The 18,954-nt window shown below is 43.7% G+C and overlaps 1 protein-coding gene across 1 annotated transcript; it reads left to right on the plus strand.

Moving 5' to 3' along the window:
* Window positions 1-2,686: 2,686 nt before the first annotated feature.
* Window positions 2,687-14,885, plus strand: LOC131496459 (ankyrin repeat domain-containing protein 26-like). Its single transcript, XM_058702017.1, has 4 exons — window positions 2,687-3,151; window positions 7,841-7,955; window positions 8,117-8,290; window positions 14,733-14,885. Exons 1-4 carry the CDS (start codon window positions 2,901-2,903, stop codon window positions 14,883-14,885), a joined length of 693 nt encoding a protein of 230 aa, XP_058558000.1. The 5' UTR covers window positions 2,687-2,900.
* Window positions 14,886-18,954: the final 4,069 nt, after the last annotated feature.

Genomic DNA, 18,954 nt, shown 5'->3' on the forward strand with positions numbered 1-18,954 from the left:
CCCACAGGCCTTCTAGGGAGTCTTCCAGAGCCAGGAGAGTCACGTGACCTCCAGCTACTAGGGCTGGCTGAGACTCACCTCTGCTTCTCATGGCACTCCAGCTCAGGTGTCATCATTCTGACTTACATCCAAGCTTCCCTCCCCAACTCAGCTTCCAGAACTCACTATTTGCAGATATTGATAGAGCCCTCCTCCGGCCAGGTTCCCTTCCCCACCCTTTGCAGTGCAGTGAAAAGCAACTGAGCCTCGCCACGCCCCCCCAACCCCAACGAAAGGACTAAGGGTGCTCTCCCCACGCCCCTCTGCCTGGTACAGACGAGCAGCCACAGTCCCAGCCTCCGCCTCGCCCTGTTCCACGACCCCCAAGCTGGAGGCTTGGGGAGTGGGGGGCACAGCTCACAAAGAGCCTTTTGAGCCCAGCGCCTAGGGGACGCCCCTGCCCAGGCCTAGGGAGGGGATCTAAGGCATGAGGCTTTGCCCTCCAGGGCCTGGGAAAGGTCCTAGGGCCAGCCTGGTTGGGTGAGGGGGCATCAGAGCCCAGTAGTCTCCCTGGAATCCCGCCCCCACATCTTTGTCTCTATGCCCCCAATCCCTGTTTCTGGGGATCCCATTCCCTCCCATAGGGTGACGCTCAGGGAGGGAGTGGGCTGTGTGAGCCCTGAGGGCTTGGCGGGGTGGGGGTTGGGCCGGGGGCCCAGAGATGGAGGCGGAAGGCCAGGAGTGCGGGGATGGAGGGACTGCGGCTAGGGTTACACTGGACACCAGGGTCAACTCACCCATCTCCAGCCTGGTCTCGGCAGCGGAGGCAACAGCAGCAGCGTCGGCGATGGCTGCGCGGCACTGGAGGCCCCAGCGGGGAGATACTGGCGTCTGCTACAGCCTCTCACCCCATCTCGAGCTCCTGCAGAGTCTGGGGCGAGCGCAGGGCATCGTGGGCCTTGAGGCCCCGCGCCCGGCCCACATCCCCGCCTCACGCCCCCACCTCCACCACTTCCGCCTTCCAGGCACTGCCGCCAGGCTGCACCCTGGGACGCGGCGCGGGGGAGGGGCCCCCCCCCGGGAAGGGTGTGTGGGGCGAGAGGGGTGCCAAAGGGAGGCCGGAGCTAGGCGAGAAGAGGTGCCAGCTCCTGCCAGGCTCCCCGGCTCCGGACCCCACCCCATTAGCCCACCGGAGCCCCCTGCCTTTTGTTCGCAGTTCCCCTGTAGGCCCGGGGCCCTATAGTCTCCCTGGCATCCAATAGTCTCCCTGGCATCCGACCCTCACCTTTCTGTCTCCACGCCCGCAACCCCCGGGCCCGGGGCTCCCACTCCTGCCCCAAGGGTCACGCTCAGGGAGGGAGTGGGCTGTGGGAGCCCTGACGCTGTGGGAGGGTGGTTGTGCCGGGAGCGCGGAGATGGAGGCTGAGGGCCAGGAGGAGGGCATGGATGGAGGGGCTGCGGAGCGGGTTCCCTGGGATGCCAGGGTCAACTCACCCATCTCCAGCCTGGTCTCAGCAGCGCAGGCAACAGCGGCGGCGGCGGCGGCGGCGGCGATGGCTGCGCGGACCTCGAGGCCCCCGCGGGGAGATGCTGGCGTCTGCTGCAGCCTCTGACCCCATCCCGGGCTCGGGCGGAGGCTGAGGCATGCGCCCGGCATCGCGGGCATCGCGGCCCCGCGCCCGGCCCATAGCCCCGCGTCCCGGCCCCACCTCCACCCCTTCCCGCAGTCCAGGCACGTCGGACAGGCTGCACCCTGGGACGCGGCGCGGGGAAGGGGCCACCTGGGATGGGCGTATGTGGCGAGAGGGGTGCCAAAGGCAGGCCTCAGCGCGGCGAGCAGAGGTGCCAGCTCCCGCCTGGCTTGGCAGCTCCGGACCCTGCCCCACCACCCACCGGAGCCCCCCCCCCCCTCCGTTCACAGTGCCACGCTGGGCCTGGGCGTGGGAGTGGGAGCCCAATAGTCTCCCTGGCATCCGACCCCCACCTCCCTGTATCGAAGCCCCCAACCCCCGGGCCCGGGGTTCCCGCTCCCGCCCCTAGGGTCATGCTCAGGGAGGGAGGGGGCTGTGGGAGCCCTGAAAGCGTGGGGGGGGGGATTGTGCCGTCAGCGCGGAGTTCAAGGCGGAGGGCTAGGAGTGCGTGGATGGAGGGGCTGTGGCGCGGGTCCCCCGTGACGCCAGTGTCAACTCACCCATCTCCAGCCTGGTCTCAGCAGCGGAGGCAACAGCGGCGGTGGCGGCGGCGGTGGCGGCGGCGTTGGCTCCGCGGCCCCCGGAGCCCCAGGCTGGGAGATGCTGGCTTCCGCCGCAGTCTCTCGTCCCATCCCGGGATCCGGTGGCGGCTGCAGCGGGCTCCAGGCTTCGCGGGCGTCGCGGCCCCGGCCCGGCCCCTATCCCCGCCTCACGCCCCACCTCCACCCCTTCCCACGGTGCAGGCATGGCCGCCTGGCTGCACCCTGGGCTGCGGCGCGGGGAAGGGGCCCCTCGGGAGGCGCGCGTGGGGCGAGAAGGGTGCCGAGGCGAGACCCGAGCGTGGCGAGCAGAGGTGCTGGCTCCCGCTGGGTTCCGCGGCTTTGGACCCCGCCCCACCCCCCACCGGAGCCCCCTCCTCTCTGTTCGCTGCGCGGCCCTGGGCCTGGGGGGGGGGGGGTGGGGGGCATCGGAGCTTTGGTTACCGTTGACAGTTAGGCCTCTGTGCGCATGCGCAGTGGATGCCTCTTCTGAAGTGCGCAAGCGCGCTTGTGTCTGGCGGTATTGCTTGTTGCCGGTTACTGAGAAGTGGCAGCTACCAAAAGGCGGATCCTCACTGCTGGGGTGTTGTGGCCAGGCGGGTTTGGCCTGTCTCCGGCGCTAGTGTTGGGCTCGGGAGGTAGTGGAAAGGGAGGGCGGGGTGAAGTCTCTGTGGAGCCCGCAGGCTTCACAATGAAGAGGAATTGGGGGTTCGGGAGGGAGAAGGGCATGTCGCCCTTGGGCTCCGCTTCTGGCTTGCAGAGGCAGGGCAGGGGCGTTGGGCAGAAGAACAATGGAATTGACAACTTGCTGCTGGGTTACCATGTCCAAGACAGAGATCTCAGAAAGATCCACAAGGCTGCCTGTGTGGGCAACGCAGCGCAAGTGCAGCAGATTCTGTTCTTCGCGGAAAATGGCGTGGATGATAGAGACAAAATGAACAGGTAATAGGGGCTTGGAGGCTGGCAGGGAGGAGGCGGGACGGACCTGGGAGAAGAGCACACCTGGCCTAGCTCTACCTGTGCATCCGAGCCCTCCCTCGGGGAGCTGGGTTCTCTTCCCTCCTGAGGTCCCGCTGCCCCTCGGTCGTGGGAACCCTATGTGGTCTAGCACCAGGCCAACAGCGTGAGCGGCAAAAACAGAGTCTTCAGCTGCCCTGGCACGTACCCCGTAATTCCTGAATAGACCACTTGACTCTCAAATTTGACATGATTTACCCAAATTTCAATAGTAATACACACGAAATTAAGTGTCGACAACATGTTGTTTGTAATGGACTCATTTTCATACCATAACGTCACAGAAAAGTGCATAATGGGAGAAATAATTCCTGTAATCAACTTCTGGGCTAGAAATTCTTGGGACAAAATCCAGTATCCAGTTTATGTCTGTGTACACTTAGGTGCTATTTCCTGAGGGACCTTGGAAGGACATTTTGAAGTGGAAGATGGCTCTGAATAGGAGGACTCCTTTTTCTCAAAATGTGTGCCCTTCCTGTATTTGTCAGTGTTAGGTAAAGCAAATGAAAGCATCCTGGTTTTAAGAATTTTGAGCTACACATGCTCTTCTTGTGATGTCATTAAGGAAAGTTTTGGACTCACTATCTTGTACATCTGAAATTTATAGAACACTGTATGTTAACAAACTGGAATTAACCTAAGAACTTATGTTTTTATATAGGAGGTAGATTTGCCCTTCCAGATATCAAAATATACCTGAAATTTCCTCAAATTATTCATTTACACACAGCTGAAAAGACAGATAAAGGAGTGGTGCAGTGTAGAACATGACCAACGCTCAAATATACATAAGACTTTAGAATTTCATACTGGTGACATTTCATATTAGTAGGAAAAGGTGAACTATTCGTAAGTAGTGGAGAAACAGCCGATTTGGAGAAAACTTGTTAGAATTTTATCTCCCTAAATTAAGTTCCAGATGGGATGTCAATTTAAAAATTTTAATTGGCAAAATAAGAAAAGTAACAGAAAAAAATCCTACAAATGCCTATTTACCCATCCTAAGAATGACTTGAAAAGCAAGACTTTTGGGGGGTGCCTGGGTGGCTCAGTCAGTTAAGCCTCTGACTCTTGATTTCGGCTCAGGTCATAATCTCAGGTGTTCGTGTGTTCAAGTCCTTCGACGGGCTCCCTGCTGTCAATGTGGAGCATGCTTGGGATTCTGTGTTGCCTCTCTCTCTCTCTCTCTCTCTCTCTCTCTCAAAAAAAAAAAAAATGGGGCCCCTGGGTGGCTCAGTCAGTTAAGTGGTCTGACTTTGGGAGTCATGATCCCGTGCTTTGTGGGTTCGAGCCCCGCTTCAGGCTCTGTGCTGACAGCTCAGATTCTGTGTCTCCCTCTCTCTCTGCCCCTCCCTTGCTTGCACGCTGTGTCTCTGTCTCCCAAAAATACATAAATATTAAAAAATATTTTTTTATATCAAGAATTCTGGAGATTGATTTAGCAACATAAAAAACTAAAAGCCTCTATCAGAAAATAATATTATTAAAATAAAAGACAATGCACTTGCAAATATTTACAACATATTTGTATCAGACAACAGAATCTATCTTCGTTTTACAGAGAAGTCTTTGAAATCAAAATGAACAAAAACCTGTAATTTGAAATCGTGCAAAGTATTTCTTTGCATATCTACAAGGGACCAGTGGACATAGGGAAATATAGTGTCCCTGGGAAAAAAGAAATTTAAGTGAAAAAGCGACTGAAATACAGTTTTCCATCTACAACCTTTGTGAAAATAGAGTGATGGTGCTTATACTGCCGCTAAAGTTTAAGTTGTTTTCAACTTTCCAATAGACAATTTCGTGTAAGTACCACATTTTAAAAATATGTATTCCTTTTACCCATCAATTTTATTTCTACTAAAATATCTTTAGGAAATCACTAGAGATAAATGACATACATTTTGCTTTTCTCAGCACTATTTAAAATAGCAATGTATTAAGAAGAACTCGTATAATGGCTTTTATAAGTAAATGTCATTACATCCATAAGATGGATATGTGATCATTGAAAGTGGCATAGATAATAGATATACACAGAGATGCAGAGCTGTGCTTTAGTTGATCATTAAGTGAGAACAAAAATCAGTGTGATCATAGGTACACACAAGCAGACTACGGTTTTATGTTAAGCCCAAATATGCACAAAATGGGATGACATTTGTTATTTCTGAGCCTTTGTATTTACATGCATTTTTCTTTGCCTTCAAAGAAAATCTGTGCTTTCTACAGGAAAAGGTGTATAAAGGTCCTATTAAAAGTTTATTATCAACAGAAAGGGTTTATTGTCGTTGAAGTAATCCTGGAGAAGAGCAAGAATATTGATCTTATATACATAAAAATAATTTCTCACTTTGTGTTAAAAAATATTTTTGGATGTAAAATAAGAAAAGTGAGTTAATTAAAATGATTTTTGAGGATTGGCATATTTGGACAACTTTTGGCCTCTTCAGAAGTAAAGGGAGTATTTTTATTTGCACTTGTAGATTTTATTATGCATATATTAAGCATATACATATGTTTTCTGTTATAGGTAGCTTTATTACGAGTAATAGGTAAATGGTTTATATTAATCATGAAAATAAAATATATTAGTTGTGTGCTTATGAAAAAAATAAGACAGCAGATATAAGTGATTATTTACTGTTTCAGAAGTATGCTTTCCTTTATATACCTTTTCTTTAAAAATATTGAACTCTCCAAATGTATTTATCCACTCTTTCCATCCATTTATTTATCACCTAGAACCTGCACATATATTATTTAGCGGACATACTCTACCCAAGATCCTTTTGTTCACAAAGACTTCATTTTGCACAGTATGAGCAAGATGAGGAATTTTATTTATTTATTTTCTAAAGATTTTATTTTTTTAAGTTTATTTATTTATTTTTTGAGAAAGATGGGGTGGGGGTGGGGATGGGGACAATGGAAGGACAGAGAGAGAATCCCAAGCAGGCCCCGTGCTGAAAGCAGGAACTTTTCCAATACACTTTTCCAAGAGTCCCAGCATGGGGCTTGAGCCAGTGAACATGAGATCGTGACTTGAGCCCGATCAAGAGCTGCACGCTTAACAGACTGAGCCACCCAGGTGCCCCAGCTTTTATCTTGTTTACTTTATGTTTTAAGTGTTATTTATTGTTGAGGGTGAAAGCATGAGCAGGGGGAGGGGGAAAAGGAGAGGAGGGACAGAGCATCTAAAGCAGGCTCTGCACCAGATTTTATTTTTAAGTAATCTCTATACCCATCGTGGGGCTCAAATTTACAACCCTGAGATCAAGGTCCTATGCGCTACTGACTGAGCCGGCAAGGCACCCCTAAGATGAGAAATTTTACATTGAAGTATTAGGATTTACTCTCAATGGGAAGTTTTCCTCTTTCCTGTCAAAGTTTCTGAAGATAGGAAATTGTAAAAGATAACCTTTACCTGCCCTTCTGAAATTTACGATAGTAGTAGGTACTAATATTGATCACTGGAAATACTTGATTTTCGTACAATCTGTAGACCTCAATACTTAATAAAATGAGCTGTTCCTAGTCATTGGAATCCTGAGTTTCCTGTGGCTTAAACTTTCTTGAGAAGCAAAGTAAGGAGTCCTTAAAAAATGTTTTCCTTTTGTTAATTTAGTCCTCTTTTCCTATAATGCTTTTCAGAACTAAAATTTATTTAAGTGCCAATCATATGACTAGAACTGCAATAGACCTATTGTATATACCATCATTTCACATAATGGAAGGCACCAAGATTCTATGGTGTCCCACTATTTTATATGCCAATTATTTTTTTAAAGTCCTGCCATTTACAGTTGTAAGACATTTTGAGTTATAAATTGCATTCCAATATCAGAGATATTAAAATGTGACAAAATGAGCATCTTAGAATCATTGAAACGCAGTATTCTTGCTAATCCTTAAAACATATCTGCAAAGTAGGTGTAATTGTATCAAGGTACCTAATTGAAGTGTTGTTTATGTAAAGCAGTAGTAATGGTAAAAATTATATTATCCAACAACTATTGAGATGTTATTTAATTATATTATCCAACAACTATTGAGATGTTATTTGTGCTAGGAAATGTTCTAAATACTTGCATAGATCCTCATTTAAGCATCACAACGAGGTCTTGTGAGATAACTACTCAGTATTTCATTTCATTTCATTTCATTTCATTTCATTTTATTATCTTTTTTTTTTTTTTACTAATCTCTGCACCTACGTGGGGCTTCAAACTCACGACCCTGAGATCAAGAGTTACATGCTTTTCAGACTGAGCTAGCCAGATGACACGAGACAACTACTATTGTTATCCCCTTTTGTTGAGGACATTGAGGATAAGTCTAAGCAATAACTAGTGAGTGACAGAGTTAAACTAGGATTCAAACCCAAGTGGAGCTGAATCCCCAGGTCATGCTCTTTCTCTTCAAACAGGCCACTCTTTTATTAGTGTGATGAGTAATCACTACTAAATATTGTACTTTCTCCAGAGGAAAACTGAATCTTTGTTTTGGAGGCATAGGAATAACATGCTACTTAATGTTTACAATTTCCTGAATTAACTGCAAGTTTTGAGAGAGTGCACTATCATTTCCTAAAAAGTCCTCTCACTTTTTTAGGACTGCTCTCCATTTGGCCTGTGCCAATGGCCATCCAGAAGTGGTGAGCCTCCTAGTAGAGAGGAAATGTCATCTTAACCTCTGTGATCATGAAAACAGGACAGCTCTCATGAAGGTATGTAGTACCAGCTATGTCTGCCTGAGATAGATTTGATGTCATTACTTAGAATGAAAATGAAATTATTGCCTTGAAACAAAACGAATTGGTGAAACCTGTGGCATGCTTACTTTAAATTCTCAGAATTTACACTCTGTTTCTTGGCATATCACTGACAGGCCGTACAGTGCCAGGAAGAGAAATGTGTAAACATACTATTGGAAAATGGTGCCGATCCAAATATTAGGGATGTGAGTGGCAACACTGCTCTCCACTATGCGGCCTTTGGTGATAATATATCCATAATAGAGAAGCTGCTGCTATACAATGCGAATACTGAAGCAAGAAATAAGGTAAAGAACTAATTTATACATTATTTGAAATTTTATATATACACGTGAATATTTTAGCCACAAAATGTTTTATTTCACACACACACACACGCATGCACGCATGCACACACATACTCACTCACTGAATTCTATATATCAGGCCCTTTCATCATGGAAATAACTCCAATGCCAAGTCAGGGAGGGCTAGAAAAAAGTAGTGCCCACAGAAAGGGCAAAGTTGTATCTCCCAGCCACCCTTCCACCCCAGAAAGAAAATGTTTCCATTAGTGCCTACAAGTGGATGGTAGTCTCAGAGCCCATAAAGGACTAAAGGTCTAGAGGGGAGTGAGGCGACGATGGAGGCTGGGTGCTATGCAGGGGCTTAGGCAAGGGGTGCTGCTGGGGATAGGTGGGAGGAGGAATGGAGACCCAGACCCAGCAGGGAGAGCTTGGATGTGTGCAAGCGGGAGGAGAAAGCAACAGGTTGCAGGTGCTGGGCACTGCAGGCCCCGGTGCTCTGAAGATGAGGACATTGGGGTCAGGTCATGTCTGGACATCCAGCAAAGGCATCTACTTGTGTTGGTAGCCACTCGGCCAGCCATGTACCATGTTGGGGTGTCCCACTTCAGAGAGTAGCTCCTGCTCAACCTTGTGTAGCTCCTCAGCAGGGTTGTAGCTGTACATGGGGAGTAGATGATGGCCACACTTGCTGGCCCACCTTCCTTTTCTTTGACATGCATTACCTCTCACTGCTGAAGCCCCTAGAGGAACACCCTTGGTTGACATGGGCAGGGTCAATTTTACGTATTCGGAAGTTCAAGGGTTCCCTGAATGAAAATATTTGGCAGTAACTTATTTATCTAAGATTTCTTTCTTTCTTTCTTTCTTTCTTCCTATTATTTTTTATTTATTTTTGAGAGAGAGAGAGAGAGAGAGAGAGAGAGAGAGAGAGAGAACAAGAGGGGGAGAGGGGCAGAGAGAGAGAGGGAGACTCAGAATCTGAAGCAGGCTCCAGGCTCCCAGCTGTCAGCACAGAGCCCAATGCAGGGCATGAACTCATGAGCCATGAGATTAAGACCTGAGCCAAAGTTGGATGCTCTACCAACTGAGCCACCTAGGCACCCCTACGATTTCATTTTAAATAAGGATACTTCTAAAGAAACAGAGAATACTGCTTTGTTTTATGTATTTATGGCAAATATTTATGAAAACAATATATTTGTTAAAGGTAAAACTTATTTTTTTTCAAATATTTTTCCCATCCAATTTTTTTTATTAGTGAAAAACAACACAGGAAAGCAAAATTTGCCCTAGGCTTTGTCTTAAAACTCAAAGAAAAGAAATGCATTTTACAATAAAAAATATTGCTGCTGTTGACAAGTTCCTATTTGATAAAAAAGTGATTTATAAAAATGGGATTTATCTTTTATTGGCCAAGGCTTAAGAGAAAAAAGGGGAAAGGAGGGAGCAGTCAGAACTAAGTGGGCCAATTTGGAAATTTGACAAGTGAGAGAAAATATCAAGAAGAGGTTGTTTGTTTTATTGTTTTTTTTTCCCCTTCAGTTTATACGTTTAGTCAAGGAGTCTTCAATGTTTGAGGGGAATAATTGTTACTTAGGGAAAGAGTGAGTTGCAAACCTGCCTAGAGACCAAGTGTAGGAGGACTCAGAGGAAATCAGATTGGCAGTGAACAGGTGGTTGATTAAGTGGTCAAGGAGAAAAAAGAACAAATAATTCACTGTCATATAATCCTATTCTGGCAGAAACAGCCACTTAGGTAAGAGTCTAAACTCTGCTCTGAAATCTAGAATATCTTGATTGGAAGTAAGAAGTTTAAAAGTAATGCAATCAAGTTGCATTTGGACTTTACATTTAGTCCCTGTTCTACCTCTGCTCAGGGAAATTAAATGCAGTTTTGATAAGTCATTTTTTTGGCTAAATATTTAAATGATAGAGGGAGTTGGCCACATAGATGAGACTGATGTGATTGTCTGCTGCACCACCTCTCAGCTAGAATTGTGGTGGTGAATCCCCGTGCCCTGGGGAAGTTTCAATTTTTTTTTAACAAGCCTAAACTCTCCCCTGAAGAGTTTGAGTAAATCTAGTAACATGTATACATAGACATGGATATTTAGAAATATTTTTTTTGAGACTGTGCTACAACTCTTGGTTAAGAACTACTGGGGTGTGTGGGTGGCTCAGTCGGTTAAGTGTCTGACTTCAGGCTCAGGCATCATCTCACAGTTCACAAGTTCTAGCCCCGTGTTGGGCTCTGTGCTGACAGCTTAGACAAAGCGTGGAGCCTGCTTCATATTCTGTAGTCTCCCTCTCTTTTTGCCCCTCCCCTGCTCGTGCTCTTTCTCTCTCTTCCACAAAAAGTGCACATTTAAAAAAAATTAAAAAAAGCTAACTATTGAATGCAGGGGTACACAGGTTTTTCGGTTGATTAAGTGACCGACTTCCACTCAGGTTGTGATCTCATGGTTTGTGAGTTTGAGCCCCACATTGGGCTCTGCACTGATGGTGCAGAGACACATGAGAATCTCTCTCCCTGCCCCTCCCCCACTCGCTCATGCTTGCTCTCTCTCTCTCTCTCTCTCTCTCTCATATTCATAGCCATTTGGTTATTACAAGCAGTGTTTTCCTGATTGCAATAGGATAAAATCTTCAATCTTCTTTATTAGTTGAAGCTATGTGACCGACTGTCTTATGATGTCTGTTAAATTCATATTGCCCTGGTATAATCCAAATGGTAGTTTTAAACATGGAAATGTAGTTAGTGACAATGCAGTTGGGAATTGTTTTCATAATTTAGTTTTGGCATAGTTGTGAACTAATTTGTCTATTTGATTAACAGTCTGGGAGAATTAAACACAGATAGATTGCGGTTTTAAGAAGCGTTGGAAAAATTCTTAAAGTGGGTGTTACGAGTCTTTTTGTTGTGATTCTTTTAGACAGAGAGAGTGTGAGTGGGGGAGAAGGGCAGAGGGAGAGAGGGAGAACCTCAAGCAGGCTCCAAGCTCAGTGCCAAGCTTGATGCAGAACTCAGTCCCACAACTCTGGGATCATGACCTGAGCTGAAGTCAAGCGTCAGATGCTCAAGTGACTAAGCCACCCAGGCTCCCCTCTTATGAGTCTTTTTTTTTCTTGTTTTTTAAAATATTTTTTTAACATTTATTTATTTTTGAGACAGAGAGGGACAGAGCATGAATGGGGGAGGGGCAGAGAGAGAGGGAGACACAGAATTGGAAGCAGGCTCCAGGCTCTGAGCCATCATCCCAGAGCCTGACGCGGGGCTCGAACTCATGGACTGTGAGATCGTGACCTGAGCCGAAGTCGGACGCTCAACCGACTGAACCACCCAGGCTCCCCTACCCTCTTATGAGTCTTAATAGCAATTTTTATTACATGTCGGGGCCTAAGTTTTTGCTAAAATGTGATACTGATACTTCAGGAAAGATTTACATACAAATATTTGCTTTATGCACAACCAAAATACCCGTGGGCTATTGACTAAATTTGTCCCCTGGATGTGTTTCGTTTCCTCCATAAATTGAGTCAACATTTAAAATTATGACACTCATGCAGAAATCTGGATCAGACACTTCTTATAGAATCATACCTGGTACTTTGAGCCCATACTACTGTTTGGTATGCATTTCAGCGGCTGACCTTTTTATATGAGGTATGTGTGTCTCCAGTTTGCTACTGTCCCCACTTAGGTTCTTCACTTACTCAAGTCACCTACTTTGCCTCCATAAGCAATGCGTTTACAATTACTGTTTTATTATATATATGTATATATATATGTATATATATATATGTATATATATATACACATATATATCATATATTTCTGTGATATACACAAAAACATACACACATATATTTATACATATACATATATATATATATATATATATATATATATATATATATATATTAGACTGTGCTAATCAGATCTCTTTTGGACACAAAGAAATCTTGGTAATTTTTTTTAAAGTTAATTTTGAGAAAGAGAGAGACAATCCCTAGGAGGCACTGGGTTTGAACTCATGAATCATGAGACCATGTCTTGAGCCAAAGTCAGGAGTCATATGCTTAACTGACTGAGCTACCCAGTCGCCTCTGTTTTATGGTCTATTTTGATAAAGATTTCAAGGGTTTCAAGGCAATCCATATTAATTTATAATATATATTTTGTATTTTATGTTAGTGTCTTCGGAATAGGATTGAATTTTCCAGGTTAGACTTTCTAAGTTGTTTTTGTATTCTATTCATTTTTTTTAATGTTTATTGATTTTTCAAAGAGAGAGAGCACGTGCATGAGTGGGGGAGGGGCAGAGAGAAAGGGAGACACAGAATCCCAAGCAGGCTCCAGGCTGAGCTGTCAGCATAGAGCCCAATGCAGGGCTTGAACTCACAAACCATGACATCATGACCTGAACCGAAGTCGGCCTTTTAACTGACTGAGCCACCCAGGTGCCCCATAAGTTAGTTTGAAAACAAGACACTTTTTCCTTCTGTATACTATAAATAATCGTATTCCTGGGGCGCCTGGGTGGCTCAGTCGGTTGAGCGTCCGACTTCGGCTCAGGTCATGATCTCGCTGTCTGCGAGTTTGAGCCCCGTGTGGGGCTCTGTGCTGACAGCTCAGAGACTGTAGCCTGCTTCGGATTCTGTGTCTCCCTCTCTCTCTGCCCCTCGCCAGCTCATGCTCTGTCTCTCTCTGTCAAAAATAAATAAGCATTAAAAGAAACAAAATTTGAATAATCATATTCCTATTGGAATATTTGCAAACTGTATTAGATTAATCATGGTTACAGTTGAATAGGTTATGCCTATTGCAGACAATATTCTCTTTCTCCTCAGCATTGTTCCCTAAAAATGCAAATAATGTAGTCACTTTCATTATGCTAAAAATGATCTGTATAAATCAGTGTTTGAATTTTTATTGATAAGCCATTACATTTTTATTTCTAATTTATATTTTGCCTAAAATATAAAGTAAGTAGCTATTCCAGTGGAAACTGGAATACAACTAGAATACAAACAATTTTTTTAGAAGTAGATACATATTAGGGTCCCAGGATTATTATAATTGACAATAAAATTTCATATGGAGCTTCCTAACAGTTAAGATAAAAATTTAGCATTTTATAATAGGAGAAAGACCATGGGCTATTTAATATTAAGTAATCAAAGTTCATTTGAGGCTTAACTCTTGGAGTTCTGAGCCCATCTCCTTAGTGACCCATTTGGAGCAGTGATGCCTTATGTTGACATCTCGGATGTCAGTGGATCCTGATACCACTGACAGAAGACAAGCAAGTTTGTATAACTTGGGGAAAAGCTTCACCTTTATCGGAAATCTCTCCAAACTATATCCCTGAAACTCTGATTCCTCAAATGTGAATGTTTGCCACAAAAAGGATTGTCAAATGGGGACTGAGCAGATTTACATGGATTTCTGTAATGCCAGACATATAATGCAGTTTTATAATATTTCTCAAACATAGATGATCATGAAATATTTCCATTGGGACATAGTACTTACCTTCTGGCAAAGTAGGTATTCTTTGGAAGATAATTTAAGAAACACTACTCCAGAGATGATCATTTAGGTTATTAATTCAGTAAAAGTACTTAAATCATATACTGCTGTGTTTTGGAGTTTGGAGATACAGAGATAAGAAATAGCCCCTGCTCTCAAGAAGCTCTTGGTTTAGATAGGGAATAATACAGTATACCATGATAAGTACTGTGATAGAAGCAACAGTCTTGGAACCAGTGAGTGTTTGAAGTGAGTTTAAGAGAATGACTTCATATGATCTGTTGAAGAAGGTGGAGAAGGGCTATTTTATTAAAAACAATTTTTAATGTGTATTTCTTTTTTTTTTCAACATTTTTTATTTATTTTTGGGACACAGAGAGACAGAGCATGAACGGGGAGGGGCAGAGAGAGAGGGAGACACAGAATCGGAAACAGGCTCCAGGCTCCGAGCCATCAGCCCAGAGCCTGACGCGGGGCTCGAACTCACGGACCGCGAGATCGTGACCTGGCTGAAGTCGGACGCTTAACCGACTGCGCCACCCAGGCGCCCCTAATGTGTATTTCTTTTTGAGAGAGAGAGAGAGAGAGAGACAGAATCTGGAACAGGCTCCAGGCTGTGCGCTGCCAGCATAGAGCACAATGCAGGGATCGAACTCACAAACCCTGAGCTCATGACCTGAGCTGCAGTTGGTCACTTAACCAACTGAGCCACCCAGGTGCCCCAGTGGAGGAGGGCTATTTTAAAGAGAAGCAGCAGCAGGTGAAAGCACAGTGGTGGGAAGGAAGAGGCCATTTTTTATTTACTTTTTGTATTATATGTTTCAGTTTAGAGGATCTTTTGTATGTTTTAAAATTCCGTATGGAAAGGTGTAATTTTGTAAATTCTAAATTGTTTTTGCTCTTTTACAGGATAACATCACACCACTTCTAGTTGCCATAAATGAAAACAAACAGCAAATAGTGGAAGTTCTGGTAGAAAAGGCAGCAAATATACATGCAGAGGATAAATTAAAAAGGTGCAGTAGTTTTCTTTTCAACCTTAGTATGGTTCTACAGCGGTAATAATTATTCAAGTCAGGAAGACTAACTTCAGAAGAAGAAGATTAATTTATAATTATATAGTGAAAAATGTCAACACATCACCAGTTAGGTAGAAAGCAATTATTCTGACTGGGCAACATGAAGAACAGGGTATAGCAGAATTCATATTCCTTGATGATGTTGACTCATGTCATTTGCAGTGTTTATTTTTAAGTAGGTTCCATGTTCGGCGTAGAGTCCAATGCTGGGCCTGAACTCATGACTCTGAGATCAAGACCTGAGCTGAGGTCAAGAGTCTGATGCTTAAACAACTGAGTCACCCAGTTGCTCCTGCAATGTTTTTTGTTTGTTTGTTTGTTTGTTTGTTTTCTGCCACATGATTTTGTGTTAACTAAAGGGATTTCATTTTAGTTTTATAAAGGGTGGACTCTCAGCTCTTAATTTACTTAATGGCACACTATTGGCCTTCTTAACCCTTTTATGGTATTTTTTAAACTTCTACTTCATAGAGGGACCTGGGTGGCTCAGTTGGTTAAGCATCCAACTTTGGCTCAGGTGATCATCTCATGGTTCATGGGTTAAACCCCACATCAGGCTCTGTGCTGACAGTGCAGAGCCTGCTTCGGATTCTCTCTCTCTCTCTCTCTCTCTCTCTCTCTCTCTCTCTCTCTCTCGGTGTCTCTGCCCCTTGCCCACAGTCTGGTGTGCACTCTCTCTCTTTCTCAAAATAAATCGTAAATAAACTTAAAAAAAAAAGAATTTCTACTTCATATACATTTTTCCTTCAAAGATGTTTATTGGGGTGCCTAGGTGTCTCAGTTGGTTAAGTCTATGACTTTGGCTGTGGACATGATGTCATGGTTCGTGGGTTCGAGCCCCACGCCGGGCTCTGTGCTGACAGCTCAGAGCCTGGAGTTGCTTTGGATTCTGTGTATCCCGCTCTCTCTCCCTTTCCTTGTTTGAGCTCTGTCTCTCAAAAGCAAATAAATGTTAAAAAAAGATGCATATTAAACATAAATAGGAGTTGTTGTGTCTTTTGGATGACACTTTTCTTTAAATTGCTTTTTTTTTTTGAGTAATACTGATGTCGTTAGGTGATCTCTAAATGATGATTACTATTACCAAGTCTCATCAGGTTTTATCCTTTTTCATGTACAGTATATGTATTTTTGATTTTATTTTCAATTGGTAGGAGTAGAAAGATGAAAAATAACTTTAACCGTATAGATTTTTCCTTTAATGAGGATAAGTTATAGGTGGGTGATAAAGAAGGAAGAGCTGTGCTTTAGATTCACACAAGACTAGGTTGATTCATAGCTTTCCTACTGGCTAGGTGTTGTGACCTTGGGAGTGTTATGTATCATCACTAAATATGTTTCCTGATATGAAAAGGAGGATAATAATATATCCTTCAAGGGTGGTTGTGTGTAAATCATATTTTATATATATAGCATTTAATTTAGTGCCTACCATATGCTTATCAGCATCGTTAACTATAATTATGCCTGTTTTGTTAGCATTTGCATTAAAATATTATCATTTCAAGCCTGCAGATAGTTTTTATACTTACTCGACCTCTAGATGGCTTTGAAGTGCACTGTATCAGATTAAGGAAAACGTGGGGAATTATTTTTTTTAAATCTTTATCTATTCAGATAAGTGACCTAGCATAGTTTTTTGTTTATCAAAAGACTTTAAATTAACAACTCTATAATACATTACCCAGGTGGGACAAGAAGCTTCCTTTTTGTCCCTTCATTTTAGTCTTGGAGTCATTTACATAGATGAACACTGAAACATGTAAATGGTCGATTCTGAACAGATAGGCAAGATATTAACCTGATAAAGTATATCAAATTAGCTGTTGAAATAACTCTAAATTCCTAAGAATGAAGTCATCTCTGTTATTTTAGAACAGCCTTCATGCTTGCTGTAAATTATGACTCAACAAATGTAGTCAGGCTTGTTCTTCAGCAAGGTATTGACCCCTTTCCTCAAGATGTATATGGATGGGCTGCAGATGAATATGCTTATATTAGGGGTTTTAATCTGTAAGTGTTTGTACTAAAATGCTAGTTATTACTAAACTGAGGTTTAAAATAATTTAACTGTTAACTTCGTATGTAACAGATGGGATTTCGTAGTTTGGTCAGGCAGTTTTGGAATGGCAGTCAGTTAGTCCACAACATTAGCCAGAAATCAAGCAAAGGACTAGGCTAGTTGGAAGTAGGAATGTGTGCAGGATTCTTTATCTCAGGACTTTTGAGACCTTTATCCTCCAGGAGCCTAACCTTATCCATTTCATTTCAAGTATAACCCCTCTGCATGGGACACAAATAATGTTACATCTGTGTTTTCTAACTAGTAACTTGGGTCTTGAAATGTTCAGTTTTGTAGAAGACCCTCTACTTTCCTTTGAGGGCTATCTCCTGTACTCTGTCCCTTGAATTTTCCAAGAACCTAAGGAGCACCCTAAGACCAAAGAGTCCTCTTTCACAAGTCATTTGGAGGGGGAAAAAAGGACATCCTGATCATTCTACAGTTTCCTTTGATTCTGTTGTTGCGGCATTGCTGTTGAAGCTGGTGCTGCAGTCAGGTCGTGATTGACCTTTACTCCCAGGATTCCCTTGCTGATCCAGAGTTTACAGTCTTCATGGTGTTCCACACTTAGATTTCAAAGCTACAAAGTTTCTTTGTTCACTGCACATGCACATATGCTCAGCAGCTATCCCAAAGCACCAGCACCCTGTTTGGGCAGCTGGGCCTCCTGGCTTTTGCCATACACCCCTGTCCCTCCGCACTCAAAGACCTTATGTGGAACCCATATCTTAGCCTAGACTTTCCTTATGAGTTACCCTTTGAGGATCTTGTTGGTCTTTTTTTTTTTTTTTTTTTGCCAGAAGATGTTAGTTGGGACCATTCTAAGCTGTCAGAGAGGTTCAAATGATGCTGCAGGAAGAGATCGGACTTCTCTTTCCCCTTTGTTAGCATATCTGTACCCCTGCCTTTTTTAAAGTAGGCTCCATGCCCAGCATGGATTCCATCATGGGGCTTGAACTCACGAGCCTGAGATCAAGACCCAAGCTGAGATCAAGAGTTGGATGCCCAATGGACTGAGCCACCCAGGTGCCCCTGGACCACTGCTTTAAATCCTGTGGAGCATCTTTTCTGAAGTCAGGGAAGGTCTCATCTTGCCCTTCCCAGAGTAATGAGCATCACCTAAGAGGCGGCCTGAGAGGCCATCTTTTGGGTATAATATCTCATTAAATCCTCTTATCAACCTTGTAAAATAAGGCAGTAATTTCCCTTCTTTTATATAGGGAGATTTTGAGCCAAAGAGAAGTGGCTTCTCCAAGAACAAATAGCTATAGGTTATAGAGCTAGAACTTCTGAGTTCCAAACACTTTCCATTCTGGCAAGCGAATTCTAATTATTCTCATTTCTATTTGATGTGTATTTACTTTTGATAGAGAGAGACGGAGTACGAGCTGGGGTGGGGGGTGGTTGCAGAGAGAGAGGGAGACACAGAATCCGAAGCAGGCTCCAGGCTCTGTGCTATCAGCACAGAGCCCGACGTGGAGCTCAAAGCCATAAACCGTGAGATCATGACCTGAGCTAAAGTTGGACGCTTAACTACCCAGGTGCCCCTGGCAAGCTAGTTCTAATTTACTAAGCTACAATGCCCTCAATTCATGACTGGTTCATCTTCCTGTTTTTTTCTTCTTTAAGTACAGACTTAATGAAAAGCTTCTAGAACGTACAAACTTGAAGTATATGGGGTAATTCAAGTTTTCATATTTGCTCTGTTATTATTTGAAATACTCTAAGAATTTGATGTATTTGGTAAATGTTTTTCATATCAGCGTTAAAATAGTAATATTATTTATCACCCTTTTTTATACATTGCAGTTACGAAATAATTTGTCGACATAAAGGAGAAATCATGCTTAAAAATTCTTTGCAAAACAGCAATCCTGGTAAGACTTTACATAGTGAATTGCTCTTGGTCGTCCTAACATAAGTAAAGTCAGAGTAAGGGTGTTTTGATAATGAAAGAACAATGAAGAAAAGAACACCAATGTGTAAATTG

The sequence above is a fragment of the Neofelis nebulosa genome, chromosome 15 (assembly GCF_028018385.1).
Source record: "Neofelis nebulosa isolate mNeoNeb1 chromosome 15, mNeoNeb1.pri, whole genome shotgun sequence".
Classification (NCBI taxonomy): Eukaryota; Metazoa; Chordata; class Mammalia; order Carnivora; family Felidae; genus Neofelis; species Neofelis nebulosa.